Source organism: Taurulus bubalis, assembly GCF_910589615.1.
Source record: "Taurulus bubalis genome assembly, chromosome: 3".
NCBI classification, from domain to species: Eukaryota; Metazoa; Chordata; class Actinopteri; order Perciformes; family Cottidae; genus Taurulus; species Taurulus bubalis.
The window spans coordinates 23,147,866-23,167,965 of NC_136591.1; the positions used below are offsets into that span (position 1 = coordinate 23,147,866).

The 20,100-nt window shown below is 40.9% G+C and overlaps 1 protein-coding gene across 2 annotated transcripts in view; it reads left to right on the top strand.

Moving 5' to 3' along the window:
- The window catches only part of nkain2 (sodium/potassium transporting ATPase interacting 2), a gene marked incomplete at both ends in the record, with an annotated part of 66,481 nt that extends 54,209 nt beyond the window's left edge, over positions 1 to 12,272 (top strand). For both annotated transcript variants that reach the window (XM_079215973.1, XM_079215974.1), the window contains 2 exons: positions 6,457 to 6,517; positions 12,187 to 12,272. In XM_079215973.1, the coding sequence (XP_079072099.1) occupies positions 6,457 to 6,517; positions 12,187 to 12,272 (147 nt within the window). The remainder of the gene's footprint in view (positions 1 to 6,456; positions 6,518 to 12,186) is intronic.
- Between the last annotated feature and the right edge of the window lie 7,828 nt (positions 12,273 to 20,100).

Below are 20,100 nucleotides of genomic sequence, written 5' to 3' on the forward strand. Positions count from 1 at the left end.
CGCAGTTTGTTTTAATGTTACACCTATTAGCAACAGTGAAACTGCTTTCTTAGACTGAATACTGAACAATATCAACACCCACATTCAAGTTTATTTTGCTCCAAATTGGCTGATAACTTGGACATTTTTCTGGTGTAAAATCCAAAATACTGAGATACAGGAGGTTTGTCAAAATGGCCCATAACCAACAGGCAATATACACTTTGAACACAGTCATGACCCTTTGCTCACCCCTGCACCCTTTCACAGTAAACCTTTCATTAGCAGATTGTTTTGCCTACATGAAACACAAAAATGCTACTAAAATATAATATAATATTATATGCATAGTATAGCCTGTGAGACAGCCATGTAACCATGCTAAAATGCTGAGATGTAGCAGGTATAATGTTTCCCTTAGTATCGGTGGCAAACAAACGTGATCAGGGATCTGTAAAAGATGATATTTGCTGCCTTTTTCCTTTAGTGCTGATCCGATCTGTGATCCGATCTGTGATCCAATCTGTGATCCAATCTGTGATCCGATCCGAACCGTGAGTTTTAATATTCGTTGCGCAACTAGTTAGCGTGCAAACATTCGCTAATTAGCACTTAACACAAAAGTACAGCTGAGGCTGATGGAACTTTGTCATTATTTTGCAGTTATTAAGTTAAAAAAATACGATTATAGCTAAAACAGTTTCTAGTTTTCCTTGTTCAGCATTGGGGGTAAATACATTGATTCATTAGCATATGAAGTGTTGTTTTTACTTTCATTTGGATTGACTGAATTGAATGTGACATTGTCGCCGTCTGACCATAGACAACGATGTCATGTTCAGGTTGAATTGTATTCATGGAAGCAGCACTGGGACCAGATTGGTTTTCATCGCTGTTGTTATTCAAAGATCAAGGAAGAGAAAGAACAATGCATGAGGATTGAATGTCAGTCAACCAAAGCAACCGTTGTGCTCTAAAGCACTAATCCCATATTTGCTGAATATGCTAAACCTCCCTTTTTTCCTCCAGATTAAGACACCTAAGAACTTCCTGAATCAATTAAAGAAAAGCTTGAAACAACTGATGGTAAATGGCAGCTGCAAAATTGGAGGGTGTGCAGGGTTGATACTGGATTTGTACTTAATTTGTGATTAATTTGTTGTCGCTGTAAAGTGTGTGCCGTTTTACACAATCATCAAACAGCCTCTAACAAATTAAGATGGAATTGATTGGACGTAATTATTGATTGTCGCGATGTTTTTGTGCAGCTTTGACCGGCTGACAAAATATTTTCCTCTCACATAATTCACAGAGAGCGAAAAACATTAGTCTGAGTTTAAGTGGGCATCTTTAGCACGGAACAGATTTAATCCAATGCATGTGACACCTTCTACGTGCCGCAATTTATCTGCGGCCGGGAAATGCGTCCGTGATGGATTCTCTCCTTTGAGTATGAATACATTTTCATAATAGAGTAATGCATCCAACACAAACGAGGTGATCACACAGGCAGACAAACAACTACACAATTAAAATTCCTCGTATTCCTGTGAAGGGGGTGAAGTCAACGGCAGCGGGAAGGAATTCATTACGGATCTTAATAACGTCATGATCTGCCGAAATGTTGGTTGTGCGTCAACCTGCGAGCTGATTCAGTTCAAACCTTGAGGGGGAAGAAGCGGTGACATCGGCATTTTCCACTGTTGTTTTTGGCAGAATGCAACATCCCCTTCCTCCTTGGTGGAGGACAAACCGCGTCACCGGGTGACTGACCTATAACTGCCTCCCCCATGTCATCTGCCTCCCTGCTTTCCTAGAAGGTCTCCTCCCGCGATGCTTTTTGGTCTCCGGCTTTGCAGAACACACACTTTAGGTTCCCCCTTCCTAATCGAACACCAGCTGTTTGACATTCAACTAATTTCTCCCCGAGCTCCTTTAAAAAACTTCCAGGTGTTATCAGAATCTCTGCTGAGGGAGCAATTGGGACTTTATTATTGTAGGAGAGAATGATGATTCAGTTAATCTTCTTTAGTTTAATGACTTTGCCACATGGCAAATGTAGGCTTCACTTTTATGGGATTCTTGATCATTTTGGGGGACTGATGATGAAGCATTTACTGTAATAAATCCAGTAATGTCCAAGTATGTTAACAATTTCCAATTTTCAAATACACATTGTGTACTATGATTAGATGATTTAGTTATCTATAATAAGTGATTTTTTTACATTGTTGTGTGACTCTAGGATTGGAAATATCTGCCTGTAGTTGGTCGCCCGGTTCACCAATGTGCATCGTAAATATCTCAACAGCTATTGTACCTTACAAATTGCCAAGAAATCTGCTACACACATTCACGGTGCCCCGAAGATGTGTCCTGATGACTGTTCATGTTTCGCCACCACGAGGTTCACATTTGTGGTTTTGAGCAAAATGTCTCGTCAACTGTTGGATTTGATTGTCATTGTCAATTTGGGAGACACATTCATGTCCCCTTCAGGATGAATTGTAAAGACGTTAGTGATGGTTTGATTTTCAATTTAGCTCCATCATCAGGTCAAAAATACGTTAGCGTGCTAACACGCAAAAGCAAGATGGTAAAAAAGAGTTGAGGGGGCATTGGGTAAATGTAGGTTCCATCTGCAGCGCAGGAAGCCCACTTTGTCATTACCATTGCAAACGTTTGTTCAGAACATTCAGGTCAAACTCTGAAGTGGAACTATTGCTGAGAGGAATGTACACACGCATTTGACAGTTTGTTAACCTGACTCATGCCTGCCTTAAGACAATAGACGCTTGGCTTTGCTGACTCACTGTTGCTTAACTAACTACACTGTTTATAATGGCAACAAGCACCTGCTGCTCAGTATTTTTAACACATGGGATAAAGACGGTCTCCCTGCCTCCTGGGATAGTGTGTGTGTGTGTGTGTGTGTGTGTGTGTGTGTGTGTGTGTGTGTGTGTGTGTGTGTGTGTGTGTGTGTCACCGTGCGTATAAAACCCCATTAAAATAGCTTCGGTTCTGAATGAGGTACATGCCTCTGTGGGGGGAATTGGTGAAGTTGTACAATTTATGGCTTGTCAGGCTGATCAGGGCAGGGATCCTGTCTATGCTTAAGTGGTACCATTTCCATTTCCACTTGTCACACCGAACACCCTTCAGTATTGCCGCGGTAACCAGGTAACCTTAATCCAAAGACAAAATGAAGAAAAAAAGGAACCAGTGTCTGTCTGAGAAACCCGGGAGGAACTCACTTTAATGCAGTCCTTACGAATGCAGACAGAAGCTGCAAAACCACGGAAGAAATATTTTACAATAACCAATAAGCTAAAGTACTTGTCAGTCACCATTATTAATTGTTATTAATTCATTAGAAAAGGATCAATTTTTCTTCCAAAAATAAATAGTTGAAATACTGAGAGAAGTTGAAGCAGCGTTCGAAATACAATTAGTGAAAGAAGTTGAAATGGCTGCAAAAATGGAAGAGTCATAAGAGGTTGAAGTTTGTTGGAGATCTATTAGCAGAAAGGGAATATAATATTCATAACTGTGTTTTCATCAGGGTATAATAACCTGAAACTAAGAGTAGTTATGTTTTTGTTACCTTAGAATGAGCCCTTCATATCTAGTACGTTAGGAGTGGGTCCTTTTCGTGGAGTCCGCCATGTTTTCCACAGTAGCCCACTCTTACTATGGGTAACACCGGTCCGATCGGTACTGCACATGAGCAAACTCTCACCAGAGAGGAAAAAGAAACGTTGTGACTCATTCGGTAGCTATACTTTAATCATCTATTTTGGACGCAGCGATAATTTTTTCCAAAGCTGATGAGGGAAGAAGTAGCTAACGAGGATCGTTTTTTTTGTTTGTTTTTTTATTTAATTTGATTTAACCCTTATTTGGTAATCCAAATTAGATTTTAAATCTCTCTTGTAAAAGAGAAGAGTGACACGTGTTGCATACATAATCAGATAAGTGATATAGGATCAGTGAATTGACTAGCCGAGCCAGAATTTTAGGTTGTAAGAGAACAATTTTTAACAATTTTTAACATAACCCTTAAACTTATCCCTTTCCCAAAGTTACTTTGTTATTTTACTTGGTGGTAATATAATAATCGGAATGCTGTGAGCTTTAATACATGACTTACTGTGAGAAAAATATTGCAGAAAAAAAAAAAAATAAAGTTACCCTGAAGGTCAGTTTACAGAAATGTGGATGTTTGTTTGGATGTTTTTCATCTTAATCTTCGTCATTTCACTGACTCATCTGCTGTCGGAGATTTTATTCTGTACTTTAAATATAAAATATTTCATGGAGAACCTTTTTCAGCTCTGCAGAACTCAAAATGACAGATGTGTAAGTGTTCGGGGTTCCAGCAGGATAGTCCAAATATAACTGCAGGCGCCAAATCGACTCTGACCCAGAAGTCCAACAATAAACAAGATAAGGCGCACACACGTCTCAAGCCCATAGCTAATACTGGTGCAAGCTTATTTGGGTTCCTTCACATCAGGGGGGAGATCAAATCAGGTTTATTGGAGACAGGATATTATGTTTACATGCTGCAACACCAAAATGGAATACTTGAGTATCCAGAATATTAACAGGATATTGATGTGCGGAGAAACGCGCTCTGTCACAGCTGATCAAATGTTCTCTATAGCACGGCGGCGGCGCTCTCTGCTCTCTGTTCAGCGCTTCTAACAAAACTGCACCCAAAAGTCATTTTCGGGAGGCAATGAGCCAGCAGAAGGCAGAACGGGCTCCGGTTCAGCTTTTACTGCAAGTGGCAGTAAAAAAAAAAAAAATCCTGAAAGACTTTCAAACATAATTTTGACTTTGTGACATTTAAAGTGTCCTTTAAGTGAATACTGGTTGTGAATCATTTTAGCTGGAGTGACAGTGGACAGGAGGGGCAGTCTGTGGCTTGAGGTCATCTTATTCTTTCTGCTAAACTGCTGTCAACTGAGATTTCGCAAGACGGTAAACCGTCTTTGACCAGTGGTAATTTTGCGAGACATTTGTGATTCATAGAGCCTCCTACGTTATCCAAATTGATTTTCTCCTCCTCCCTGATCCCCATGCAGATACTCTACTTCCAGCATTTGGGTTCAGCTTTAAGTGAATTCATCTCCCACCGAGCAAAACACTATATGTCTATGACTCATGCACCTGTGAGGGACAGGGAGGGAAATAAGGAGGAGGAAGGAAGAAAAGGAGGGAAGGAGACAGAGATAGCGGAGGGGAAGAGAGAAAGGAACAGAAGCAGGAAGGAAATAGGAAGAGAGGGAGAAAGTATGAGAAAAGGTGGGAGGAGAGAGGAGCTCCGGGAACTGAACATTATTTAGACTAAATGAGGTCGAGACCTTGAGGTATACTCTGAATCTCAAATGTCGTTGCTCACATTTGCAGCTCGCTGTGTGTTTGCGTGGCTCTCTGTGTGTGTGCTGGCATGTGTCCATGTACTCAATAGAATACCAACCAGGTCAATGTCATTTTTCCTTCGACTTAAATCTTCTTTTGAACAACAAGGCCTTTATATTCAGGCTAATGTGTGAGTTTAATGCCTCTTGATAACACATATGCATCCATCATCGTCTCTCTTTTCTTCCTCTATCGTTGGGGGTTAATAAGGTCGCTAAAAAAGCAGACCTTACATTGACTGCTCCTCGCCGCATCTTCACTCCAATCAGCCACCTACTGCAGGTCGCCTTGGAAACAGACGGCCAATGGGAGGGGAGATCAGAGCGCAAAGGTGTTCTGCTGGTGTCGACTGCTCTATCACTGTCCAAACACTGCACACACACAAGCACGTTTAATGCTTTTGTCTTCTTTGTAACTTATCGCGGCGCACAATCGCACGCAGCACCGGCGCCTCTTTATTGTTCAATCTGCAGCCACCGTTGTTTTCATGTTTGTCAATGGCTTCAGTCGGCGAGAGAGAACAATGGGTACACCTCTGCGTTTAGTTACAACAAAGCCCTGTCAGAAGGGGCGGCAGCGGCGGGGGAACAAATAGGGAACTATCAACCCTGACATCGTAACACCAAAGCAACACGGGGAGCTGGAAATTCAATTACAGTGATCCCAATCTCACTAATGTTTACCCACACTGCCATAATGGAGACATTGTGACAATCCTTTTTTTGGACGTTTTGAAGATGTGTATTAAAACAGTGTCAATAAAGCTGGGGAACCAAGAAACTTTAGGCTGAATTTGAGAATACCAGACAGTCACCTTGTGTGTGTGCGTGTGTGCGTGCGTGCGTGTGTGTGTTCGTTCATTCAAGTGCTCTGTTTCAAAGCAAAATACCACAGAGCTGTTCTGCTCCACTTACACCAACACCTGTTTCCCCTGTCTGTTCAAACAATTTGTTAAATGTGCATGCGGTCCCTGTTATCTACCTGTCTGTCTGCCTGTCTGTCTGACTTGCACAAAAATAATATTTTTTCTGCTGCTCTCTTTGTCTCTAGTTGATGGGCTTTATCTACGCCTGCTACGTGGTCAAGCTCATTTCAGAGGAAGAGGATAGCTGTAAGTACACGGCCACACACACACGCATGTACACACACGTTTACCAGTAGACCACAAAAGCCTAAAAGAATGTTTGATGTCGACATTCATCTCGCGATGAAACAGCGGGATCTATTAACTTTTCGCTGAGCTGCGCTATCGTTGCTCAACCCAGGCATAAGTAGTTTACAGTGACCACGAGGCAGCTTTAGCATCGAAACTTTTAGTTTTCTTTTTAAGCAATGTGTCCTTGATTGCAGACTAATGTAGAAAAAAAGCTGCTGTCCATTTTCCAGTCAACTACTGTGGATTTTTGTGACAACTGTTTTAACAGCTGGAACTAGTTAGCTAATTAAACTTAAGAGTGGGTCGAAAAGTGGTGCAAAGACAGTTTCCGAAGCTGCATGTCCCAGCATCCTCACTAGTTTATGATCCATGCAGAAGACATCGAAATGAAGTATCAATAGTGATCTTGTATTAGAGCTAGTTAGTCCTAGTACTGTGAGTTTGATCAGGAAAACTTCAAATCAGATTGTAGATGTGCTGTCATTTTAATGTAACCTGTAACCTGGCAAAATACTGTAGTATGAAGTGCTTCTTGGCCTGGGAAATACCACTCTGCTAAGTACTCCCTGGAGGTGGTAAACTAACTAGCAGGATATGCTGATTTGTGCAGCTCACGTTAGACCAACACTGTTTAATCCATTCCTCACACTTTAGCTCTTGTGTTTTTGCTTTTGAAAAGGTAAAATAAATGCACCACTCTTAAAAGGTCAAGTATCGCTCTTATTGCAGCTTCAATATGTGGCGAAATTCACAGTTCACAGAGCCGCTGTGCTTGGTTACGGTTGCTGGGCTATGATTGGATCGTTTTCATGATTGGTCAATTTGGAACATATTTGGCACAGTATGGTTTCAGGTGATTTTAGTTCATGCGTCTGGTGCTCTCGAGTTCAAGCGTCGGGTAAGACTTGTGAAGGAAACTCTGTTCCTCTGTTGTCTCTTCATCCTTGTTTCACTCTCTTCAGCGCCAAACAGCGAGTTTTACATGAAGCCACCTTGGACGTACGGCCTTTACTCACTACAGACAGAATTAAAAGTGAAACCTGTCGCCTCCAGCTTTTGCAGCCAGACTCGTTCATTTACACGCGGAGAAAAGAGACGAGAGAACTAACGGTGATGGATGAGGAGTTTCATGCTCAACCAAAGTTGTCTTTCATTCGCACGTCTGCACCACGTGCTCGCCGCTCCAAACCATCATCGCCAAGCAACAGGCACAGGGAGGATCAAGGATGGAAAGACCTACAAAACATGCTCGCCCATTCACTCATACAACCGTGTTGATTGGGAAGTGTGCAACTCCTCCAGTAAAATGGGACATCGACCGCTATTGAGCGAGTGAATTGCATTTGAAATGTAATATCCGTATCAGAGGAGGAAAATGAGACAAATCAACGTGTTGATTTTGCGATTGTTATATTTTGAATGCAGTGTGTTGCCTGTGAGCATTCCCTTTAATGAGCCCATTTATCTGAGGCCATCAGATTAGTTATTCCATTAAAGTAGACGCAGCTGCGGGCGGATCAATACGCAAGCATGTCTTATTCAACATTGAATTGAGGGCGGTGTTTGCTAAGACATAAATATTGGCAGGTTATAAATGCAGACGGGAGGTTGAGAGTAGACATGTTTTCCTGCTTCCCTTCTTGTACAAAGCATTGGGGAACGAGATTTTCAGGGGTAAATTATTTCCAGTTTTCTGTGGGTCAGCATGGAATGTGCAAAGGCTCATGTGACAAAACTAGCTCTGTGTTCACTGAGGTCACAGAAAGATATTCAATCATCACATTGTTCAGTAAAAAAATAAATAAAACAGTTGAAAGTAACACTATCATTGAGTTTCAGGGGTTACTGTGTTTTTTAATAAGCTTTGTGATGACAGGAAACCTAAAATGCCACTAGTTCAGCATCTCAATAATTAATGCTATTAATGACAATTATTATTGGGCCTGTGCTTAACCGTTGTTTTTTTGGCCGTTGGCTCTCTGTGCTGCTTTGCACCTAGAGAGAGAGAGAGAGAGAGAGAGAGAGAGAGAGAGAGAGAGAGAGAGCTTGTTTGAACTAAACAAATTCAGATGAGCTAGAGTGAGAGGAGTACGCTGTGAATCCACGTGAGAGTTTGTGTGCTCAGTGACGTAGAATTGATTTATTGTTATCTTCGCTTTAACAACTGAAATCTTAGACAGGGGCCCTGTTTCAGCCTGCTCTGACTCATAGAGGGGCAAAATTGTTAGCCAAACTATGACACTTTGTCTGATCCTCACCAAATATTTTAAAATATACAATACAATGCACAAACCTTCTTTTTTTAAATACTATGCAAAAGACATCATACTGACGCCAGAGGGCTACTGCTCAAGCGCCACAACATGCCGAGTAGGGATGAGATCACCTTGCTTGTTTAAAGACCATGAAAACTTTTTTTTCCGGTCAAAAACACACTTTTTTTTTTTTTATTTGGTTTATTTCACATGTGAGATTTCGGACCTTGCTTTTCTCACTGTTTAGATATTATGATGTCAATGTACAACATTTCTATGCACCAATCAGAGTGTAGCCACACTCCTAAAACCACACAGCAAACACAATGACAGTTGTATGGTCGTTTACTCACGCACTGGCCCGATGAAGCACATTAGCTTTTGAGCGGATAAACTCTCAAATAATAATATCCTAGAGGGTTCCTCCTAAACTATAACTATATTATTTAGTCATTAATATTTAGCGTCTTAAAGAAGCACTTCAGCATTAACACATTCAGCTGCGGCTATCTGTTCATCGGCTTTGCAGGCTGCTTGTGCTGGAGAAAGTGTTTTGCATTGGCCAGGTCGCCGGTCTATAACAGGGCTAACACTTGTGGACAAACACAGTCACCCTCACATTCACACCGATGGGCTTCCCGTTCAATTTAATATGTTGGGACTGCAGAAGGAACCAAACGCACACAGAGAAAGGGGGAGAAAGCCTGCACACTGCACACAAATGGACATTAATACTGTAAGCCACATAATCACACGAGTGATTTTCACACTTCTTCTCAAGGGATGAACGTTATCAGAAGGACTCAGGATTCAAATTGAGGTTCCAGGCCTCTATTAAGTCTCAATGAATACATAGGCAACGGGAGCGTCATGTCACATACATCATTTTCATGCGACGAGAAGAGAATTTTCTCCATTATGATTTGGGGATTCATTGTAATCTTTGTGTTGCCGAGGCGTAGGCTGTGGGAAAAAAAGCGCTGTGCGATAATGCATTCTGGGAGACTAAACAATAATCAAGGAGCTTTGTAGGGAAATGTGCCTTGGGTGAAGAAGCTAATACTCACTGAGGACCGATGAAGATTCTGAGTTGCTGAGAAAGCTAATTACTCTCATAATTATTCCGTGAATGTGAGTGTGTGTGTGTGTGTGTGTGAGAGTGTGTGTGTGTGTGTGTGTGTGTGTGTGTGTGTGTGTGTGTGTGTGTGTGTGGGAGATGAATCATTATAGGGAGTCTTATCTGTCTCACAGCTTCTTGAATGTGTCAGACAGATTCTTGTCAAACATACACACACAAACAACACACATATAGATGGACCCACAAACCCAAAGATTACTATCTTTGTGCGAATCGGTCTTTCTGTCAATAGTTGACACTCACAACTGGAAAATATACCAAACACCTCAATACTTTAAAATAATCCGAGCATGAAGAAAACTCTTTTAGCAGACCAAGCTGTTGTTGGAGGATTGTTCATGTGCTCACATGCTCATTGGACGAGCCTGCGCCTTATGAATAACATATCTGAATTTGTATATTGAACTACTACAGCTTGATAGGCAGCACACTGACAAGGTTAGAGGCTCGATTTCCACTTGCGTTCAAAGGGTCAAGCGTGGCAGAAAGTCTGCTGAGACTATTTGACTGCAGCATGAATCAGCAGGAAACCTTCTCCGTTCACACCAGGCCATTCTTCCACAAAAGGATTCGCACAAAGAAGGAGCGCATCAGGTGCAGGCAACCTCTCTGTGTTGTCTGACTGAACAACTGTAATGAACCAAATGATCATTTAATAGCACAGCATTGCAGCAGTCCAGGAAAAAACGCTGATAAGACAAAGAAGATCATCCGCCGTCCCGTCGTGTGGCGTAATCATAATTTCTCATGAATGCATTAAGAGGATTATAGGAGAAGTGTGAAACCTCACAGCAAGAAGTTCTGGCATAGTATGATTTGTGTCGTCTTTAACTGCAACAGAATAAAAAGAACAAGACAGGTATGGGAGGACAGATGCATTGCCTATTGACAATCGAGCCAGTAGCTGGTTAGCTTAGCGTACCATAAAGACAAGAAACAGGAAACACAACTAGCTAGCCTGGCTCTGTTCAAAGTTACATCTGCCTACTAGCGCCTCTAAATTTGACAAACTTTTTTAAAGGTGAGTTACATGCTGAAAGATAATAAATATTTAAAGTATGTAGCAGCGAACATCCTGTTAATCAGTGAGCTTTTATAGGTGTTGGTAGGCACACAACAAAATAAGTATGTTTGGAAATCAAGGCAATAGAGGCTTCTTCATTTTCTCAGCTGGTTTTAATGGATCACCGTGTGTCGCCCTTTCATGCATAACCGTCACTTCCGTATATCCCCCGTTATATGCGCAAGTGCATTAGACTACCGTATATGACAGACATGAGAGTGGCATAGATGTTCTCATCTCTGAGCAAATTAGCCAAACTAAAAGGTGCTAAATTCATAATCCAATGCATTAATATAACAGCAAACAACGATTTGTACTGTGCTTGTGTGGCAGTTACCGCTGTTAACGCCGTCTCAACCAACAGCGTCGTTACGGGATTTAGAATCTTAAGGAAAACATTTTGCAAAAATGTCAAAATATTCTTTTTTAAGGTGAGTTACAGCATCGTATTCACTCTACTCATCATAATGGGATTTAAAAATATGAAAACACAACATCTCCTTACGAATTAGTTTAATTACCTGACTGTGTTTGGCTTCCACATCATGTTTGGACTGACGTCCCTGCTTCTCGCAGGTTTAAAGTATTCGTAAAGCCACTTTCATCTCTGCAGTGCACTGCCATATTCCACATTGTACTTGATAGTATGAAACCTCACTCAATAAATACGAAAGTACACCGCTGATCAAGGCAAGGAAGTACCCTTTTATGAGCTCTACAACATCAAAGTAAAAAAATATATATATCATGGCTTCCTCTCTTCAAAAGTCCAGGCTCTCTGCCTGAGAAAAGCAACCACCTGCTGGCAGCTCCTCAGCCCCGGAATCTGCGGAGCCATCCTATATAATTTAGGAGTTAAGAGTATTCTCAAGGCATAAATACATCACTTCACAAGATGTAATCTTCCTCCTAAAATTAGAATTAGATTTGAATCATCTCATACAGTTGAGGACAGATTATTTTTTCTTCTTCTCTCTTTCTTCAGTTACATGTCCACAACCCTGATTAGCTTGGAGATAAATAGAGGCGGTGGTTCTGGTACAAAATGTTTTGTTGAGAACTCCGGAGGTGTAGGAGGCCTCATGCGATGACTCATCGGTGGTGGGCGGTTCCCAGTTGATAACCACAAAGGCATACTCTTTCTCTAATTGGTGTGTTTTTTGTGCAGTCGATTTTATAGGAGGGTTCGACTCATACGGTTACCAGGGGCCTCAGAAGACCTCCCACCTTCAGCTACAGCCCATGTACATGTAAGTATAGTTATTCTCTATTCATCTACAAATGGTATTATTGATATTAATGATATTTTAATTATGTTTTTGTTTTTAAATCACATACCCCCAATATAATTCTAAAAGATGAGGATAAAATTGTGCTAAGTGCTGACCACAAACCCAGTGTTCCTCCCTTCAATACACTCCAGACCTCAGACCCTCTTAAAGTCCACCCCACCATCAACAGCAAACGGTGTTTAGGGACACGTTTTTTTTCATCTGTTTCATATGTTGAGTGTCTGCAGTCTGCAGTGAGGAGGATATTAGCACATTCTCGCTGTATCATCACAAGTGCTTCTCATGTTTCAGCCCACAATCTCATCAGTTATGACTGCACTTTTATCACCCCACACACGTGGCAAATAAAGGTGGGGTGTGTTCATGAAAGCCTGTTTCATTGTTAGCTATTTTATCCTCACGATCGTTGCATTTTGGAAGCTTTTATTTTGTATTGTAGTTCGTGTGGTGATTTCCAGAGACTCAAACCACAGATTTCCCGTTTTGTTGAGATCTTCAGCTATTTTTATGCCCGAAGAGCCAGGAATAGGATAACACAAAATGAGTCTGAGTCCGGGCTTAGACGGCCCTGCATCAATATCGCTCTCTCACTTCATCCCGTGGAAGCGTCAAGCAATACAGCAAAGGCGTACACCACTGTAGCAAACAACAACACGAAAATAATGTCGATTCTCTGATGTACAGCAGACAGTTGATCAATAACAGTTTTTATTAGAGAAAAGAGCCTGAACGAATTAGAGACAGATACAGACGGGCAGAGAGAGAGCTGGAGAGAGAAATTGAGATCAAGACTCATAGAAAAAGAGAGAGAGAAGGGGGAGAAGATAAACAGAGTGATGGATGAAACGAAGGGCTAAACAAAGAAGAAAGGCAATAAAGGGCCATTCTGTAGTTTTATATGTCCCCTGTGGAAGTCATAACACAGATCATAAATCATCGACCCCCAAGATAATGGCTGCAAACTCACATAAGAGCATGAATACACATATCTGTGCACACACACACACACACACACACACACACACACACACACACACACACACACACACACACACACACACACACACTCTCTCTGCATACAAACAAACAACTAGAATGTGCTGATAGACATCTTGTGCTTGTACATGAATGCACACACAAACACACACACACACGTATGCACACACAAACATCATCTATATGCTATCATTGTTCCCCAGCTGTTGTACCTTCACTTTGGTGTTTATTGACTCTGGCCACAGGGACCAGTAAAAAAACACACACAAAAAATCATCGGCTGTATCCCAATAGAAATCAACCACACCCAACCACGCACACAAACACACGCGCATACACAAAAATAACGTCACATTTGCCGCCTCCAGAATTTTGTAGAAATGTACGCAAAGATCAATTTATCGAGAAAAAAAAGCATGTGTTGCATTCAAATGAGAGTTAAGCATAACCCCAAACACATCGTAACACTTAGAACCATTAAATTGATACCAATGCGGTCTCCTTCAGTTTTATTTCTGCATCTGCTGTTACAGCCTCACGATTAAGCTCTTCGTTGCACTCGGTGCAGGTTGATTTTGTTCAGAGCTCAGAACTAATTATATTAGGAACTTATTAACCTGTTAACGTTCTGCCCCCCCGCAGGCGTCTTTTCCTGTAGATTCTAGTGTACACTGTACCCCCTATTTATAGTTCGGTACGAGTTCGGTATGAGTGCCATATGTTTCTGTGATTCCAGCTGTGTAACCCGTTTCAAGATAAGACCACCACAGCAGCTACAAACAAGACTTTTGTCAGACAACAACAAACAAACAAACGATAGCAAAATCCAGGCAACTCACCGATGACGCCTCATATTGATCCATAAATCCATAACATTCCAACAAAAACGGCTTTGTTACGTCGTAAAGGTCCAATAAAAATAAATCCCATAAAAGATTGAGCTACAAACTTAGCACCAAAATGACCGCCGAAATCTAATGTTTACAATGAAACCCCACTTGAACCAATAGGAGCTCCATGTCCTGACTGACAGGCTACATTACCCAACCAGAAGCTACGTTGAAGTTCAGGCTCAGGCTCTATTTTCTTACGTGGCTCAAGCCTGTCACGTCGTACAGCTCAGATGACAAGCGTTTCGTACAGCCAATGAAATTGCCTAAAAAACAGGTCCAAACAAGAGGGGGTGGAGATGATCCCAACAGGCTTCAGCTTCACCAGAACAGACTTCTGCTCATAGATCCTCAGTCTGTATTTGAATTAGCATAAAAATGCATTTATACTTCATTTTCTCTGTATCAGCAATACTGGTAGTACATATGAATAGTATCTCTATAAGTTTGCAAGACTATAAACCTTTTTAATAGGTATGTAGTGTATATATCATGAATATTTTCAGTCAATGAAAAAACGCCTAGACATTTCATTAGAAAAACATGTGTAAAATATTAATTTTCTGTGATATTGTTATCTGCTTTTTACTTAGACTAGAAAAGGCTTCAGGCTATGGTCCCATTGTGTTTTCCAGTCCATAAGTCCCATTTATAGTCATCTACAGGCATCTATTTACAAAGAAATGTTCAGGCGGAAATAAAAACCTTATACTTTAGTGTGTTCAAACTCATATAACTCAGTATCAGCAGCACTTAAAGTGATTCTGAGTATTGAGGGAAAAAAACTTCAGATTGTTACCTTTCAAAAGAGACAAAGACCATGCATTTACTCCACATAGTTCAAGTACAGCTTGCAATTTACTTTGGGTATACCTGGATAGGCGTTTTTCGTCAAATTTTACAGGAATGTTTATGCAATATAGCAGGAAGTATTTGTTTCTTGTGGCCTGCAGTAAATCTGCTGTACATCAACATTTACCTAACATTATATTTTTTGTAGCCTTTTTTTCTTTCTTACCTTTCCGGTTTTTGTTCATAATAGATTGGGGGAGAATGATCAAAGTCAGTGGAGCCATGTGGGTGCGCTCAAGCTGTCTCTTATTATAATCTCTTATGATACTCAGGACAGGTGCTTCTGATATCCTCATTGAACATTAATGTTGTTCAGCTTTTTTTGCCAGAGTGAACCACTTTATAAAGGACGACGCCGCTATGCATTTACACATAACCCTCTTAATCATCACTGTCCTCAATTACGTCTTAAAGAGGTTCACATAAACATTTACCTTTAAATCTATGCTCAAGCAATAAAAGAGATGCAGTCACTATTTCATATAACCCTCTTCTCTCTTCATTCAGGTCAAAGTAAACCCAGGAGCGCTGCCTTACCAACCACCACAGCTTAACATCCTGCTTTTACTACTCCAACTGTCTTTTAATGAACAACAACCAAGACACAGACAAGTAGACAGGATCCAGAAGACACTAAGATATTCTGCGCTTCAACCTACTAATAGTCCCTACCACCCCACCCCACCCCACCCCAGTAATCAGATTACTTTCCTGGTCTGCCTGTCTGCGGTTTTAATGGTTAGATCTGTTCCTGACGAAACACTGGCCTCCTGTGGTTGAACGTTGTAACTGTGGGACATGTGTGAACCACCAGGACAGGCAGCTCCGATAATACCTGCATTTTTTTTTTGTGTCTGAGGGACCCAATATATTCCTCTTGTGATGTTGGATATCTGCATTGTGAAGGAAACCAAAGGGATGTAAAGCAGCCTATTTGTGAATTAGCAACGTGTTTCTTTAGACTTCCGAGGAGAACTCATGGTGTTCTGCTGTCAGAGAAATGTTAACGTGCAGCCCTGTTTCTTCAAGCTGTGTATACAATAGAACCTGTTTAACCTTCTTTGGACCATTTTGCTCTCTGTGCCTGAAACATCAGACACTGGATTTCCAACCAGACTGACCAAGCATCTTCTAGCAAGAATACCGATTATAGAAATGTCAGACATCTTTCTTTTCTACGGTTACTCTTTGGTGCATTTGGGTTCTCATTGCAGCAAAGAAGGGATCTCGATACAAGTCACAGGCTGGATTCACGCCACACATTTCACTCGGTTGTTTCTTTAGAAACATTGAATGTCAAATGACTGTGCTGTGTGTAGATTTACATACTTTCCTTCCACATGTGCATGTGTACAGGAAAACATACACAGGCATTAGGTAATGCATCTGTGAATGCACACAGAAAATGCATGCAGAAATACACACACACACACACGCACACACATAACAGATGTATTAACATGTTTTATGTGAATCCTAACAATGTTTACAATACTTCAAAATCCAGAAAGACTGAAGACCTGACAGGCGTCTAGACAGACAGGCAGACTGGGAGAGAGACAGGAGACGTTCTAGCTGCAGCATCCCAAAGGCCATTGGGTGTTTTCTACCATATTAATACAGACAGAGGACAAGAGTTCTGGTCTTTCACTGTCTAAATACTTTGTCTTCCATCCAAGACAGACTGGGAGAGGTAGATAGAGACAAAGAAAACAACCCCAGAAGAGGGATTGAGGTCCGGCAACAGTCCTTGTAGCTCTCAATGCCGAGCTTCCTTCGTCACACGACCATCTCTTTCAGCAGGCAAAGGGTTTTTTTCTCTATTTTTCTGAATTATAAAAAAAAAGCTGGAGGCCAGATCAAGTGCCCAATCAACCTAATGTGTTGCATCCTTAACAGCAGAACAACACTTACACAAAGGGAAAACACCTTTTACAGACATGACAATCACTGTCAGATCGTCCTGGATCTCATCGTAGAGAGGCATTTTTTGGTACCATAAAAAAATGTGCCAAAAATGGCTGTCATTATTATGCGGGAACAAAGAATCATCGTGGTTAGATTGTTTGATTGCATTACCAAAACACTGGTGAATGACAAGGATTGGTGAAAGGAGCAGAAAGGAAACGACAGAGGCTGAGTCTCTGTTCACCCTCGCCTGCAGACTAACGAGGACAAAAGTGATACCAGAGAGACACCAGAGTCTGAGCAGCTCCCTCTCGTCACCTCATCACTCAAATTTTTATGTTGAAAGTGCCGAAGATATCGCCACACGGACATCCGTGGAGCCTGGTTTCTGAAAGCCGCAGACTGGGACCAAAAATAATGGGTCTCAGGTTCAATTTTCTTGGGTTCCCATGTAAGAAAAATAGCGAGGATATCACAAGTATGAAAAAAAAATTGCATTTGCATTCCAGGCAACCAGCAGGTTTTCTCTTTTATTCTGCTCAGAAAAACACAACAGGTTCCTTCCGGAAATGTAACGAATGGTGTTGCATTTGTCTTGCAAGTCGCTGGACCAAAAATTCGAGGCCTTCTCTGTCAACTGAGGAACATTTCTTGGTGAAAACACTGACAAAATGATGGACTTTCTTTCCCCTCTATAAACTACAAAATCCAGCCCTCCCTTCTGCCAGTGATCTTCAGCCGTCCATGGGTTACGTTCAGAGTCGCTGCTCCGTGAGTCACTCTGGAGGACAGAAACAACGTTTTGTGTGTTTGCATGAGGTGTTTCCAAACTGTTGCGTATTTAATCTCATGCTGCGTGTGACTAACTAGCTACTTAAAATGGGAACTGTTTGGTTTGTTGAATGCTCCTGAACGCTCTTCAAAGAGTCCTAAATGTGAACTTTGTGATTTTTCTATAAATAACACAGTCTGAAATGTCTGCCGAGTAAAGGAGAGAAAATAGCAACTACAATGTAAAACGATGAAATGTAACTTTGAACTTCTAGACGTTTTTTAATCACATGTGGCCGTGTTTACTGTTTTTTCTAGTTGACTACTAATGTATGATGTTGTGTACAAGTGGGACTACTATGTTTTATTTCTTCTAATTGTACAGTGTATTTTGAGATGAGAGCGTAAAAAGGAGATTGAGAGGAAAGGGAATTAGTTGCACTATAGTCTGTAATTCTTTCATTAACAATTCTGTCAGGGCTGGAAATTCACTTTCACTTCAGCACATAATTAACTTTAAAATATTCATTTAATAACCAGCACTACACTTGCTTTTTAATAAATGAAATGACTGCAGATGAAGTGTCTTTTTGCTAAATTCAAATCAGGAACTAATGCTGTGAAAAGGGGTTACATGTCCATTATTTAAAGCGTCGTTGAAAAAGACAGTTGGTTGTGTCGTTAGCGAATTTGAACTGAAAGTGAATTCATGTTGTTTTATTTGCCTTTAATGGAGTCGATCAAGGCAATATCACCTGGCTCTGTGGAACCGATATCAACCTGAACGCCAATCTGGCAGATAAAGGAGGGGATTTCAGATATATAATGTGACCCGTGTGTGTGTGTGTGTGTGTGTGTGTGTGTGTGTGTGTGTGTGTGTGTGTGTGTGTGTGTGTGTGTGTGTGTGTGTGTGTGTGTGTGAGTGTGTGCGACCTTTCAATGTCATGGTGAACTGAACGACACTCAACTCAGAACCTGCAAAGCCACAACTTCAACACAAACGTAAACTGAAGGAAATTGAATAACTCATCAAGGACTGTTAACAGCAATAACGACATTTATGATGTATATATTTTTAAGTGATAATGAAGACAGAATCCACACAGTTCATAATTTACCTTCGCGCCTGCTTGATCGCATTTAGACTTTGGAACAGTCAATAGAGCCTCTTGTCTGTAGATCTAGGAATGCACATCTGTACATAGAGAGTTAAAGATTTGCAGAAGAAGGTTGAGGCGAGCCCTTATTTTGTTGAATGGTGTCAATAAACATTCAATCGAGTGTTTGTAAAGTCCTGAATCTGTATTAAGAGTTATTAAGACTATGAAGTTGTGATTTCTGTAATATGAGTAAATGTATGAATACGAGGGAAAGACATTCATCCTGGGTTTTGGCAACATTTTCACAAACATTCCAAATCAATTTTGCTTTTCATAAGCGAAATGCAGCACCTCCAGCTTTATCAAAACTATTTTGATGAATATGTTTAAGTGTTCAATTCAAAGCCCATGAAAGCTTGATTTTGTTTTTGTCTCTATATTCTTAAATATTTATGAACTAAATCAAAGGTTAAACTAAAGTAGTATTTTTTATTAGGAGGTTAACAAAAGCTTAGCTCATGTATTTAGCTAGGACTGTGTGGGTGTGGCTTGAGCAGATTTGATTCACAGTGGCTTGGAAACATAAGCAAGCGACTGTCATCATGTAATGATTAAAAAGTTGCTGAATCTTGATTGATTGCACAGACATATGTAACACCACCTCTTGGCATTTGAGTTACATCCACTTCAACCCAGCAAGATTTTTTATTCTGGTCACATGACATCTATTGCTTCTGTCCATTAGGGGAGAGGGATCCTCCTCTGTTGCTCTCCCTCAGGTTTCTTCCCTTTTTTTCCCTGTGAAATGGTTTTTACTATCTAGCCCTCCGAGGCAAATTTGTATTTGTGATTTTGGGCTATATAAAATAAACTGAATTGAATTGAAGGTCAGCATAGCCCGACAGACAGGAATCTCTCAGTAGACGTAACCATGACTGTCAGAATAATGTGCGTTCATGTCAGATCCCATCACTCAAATAATAAACTGATTGAGGAAATACGTTTTCCGGGTCTTCAAGTATTGCCATTGGCGCCTGCACAATGAGTTCAATAAAGAAATACAGCTACAAAGGGCAAAATAATGGAATATATTACACCGGAGAGAAGTGTAGGACCCAGGACAGAACCCTGAGGGACTCCACAGCTCAGCTTCAACTGTTATCTTGTGTTAAAATGTCTTTTGTTCCTACAAAGTGTCAAATACGAAACGTTTCCTTTCACTGTAACGTTAAATTGAGGGACATTGGACAGTCGTAATGGAGACAATTGTGCT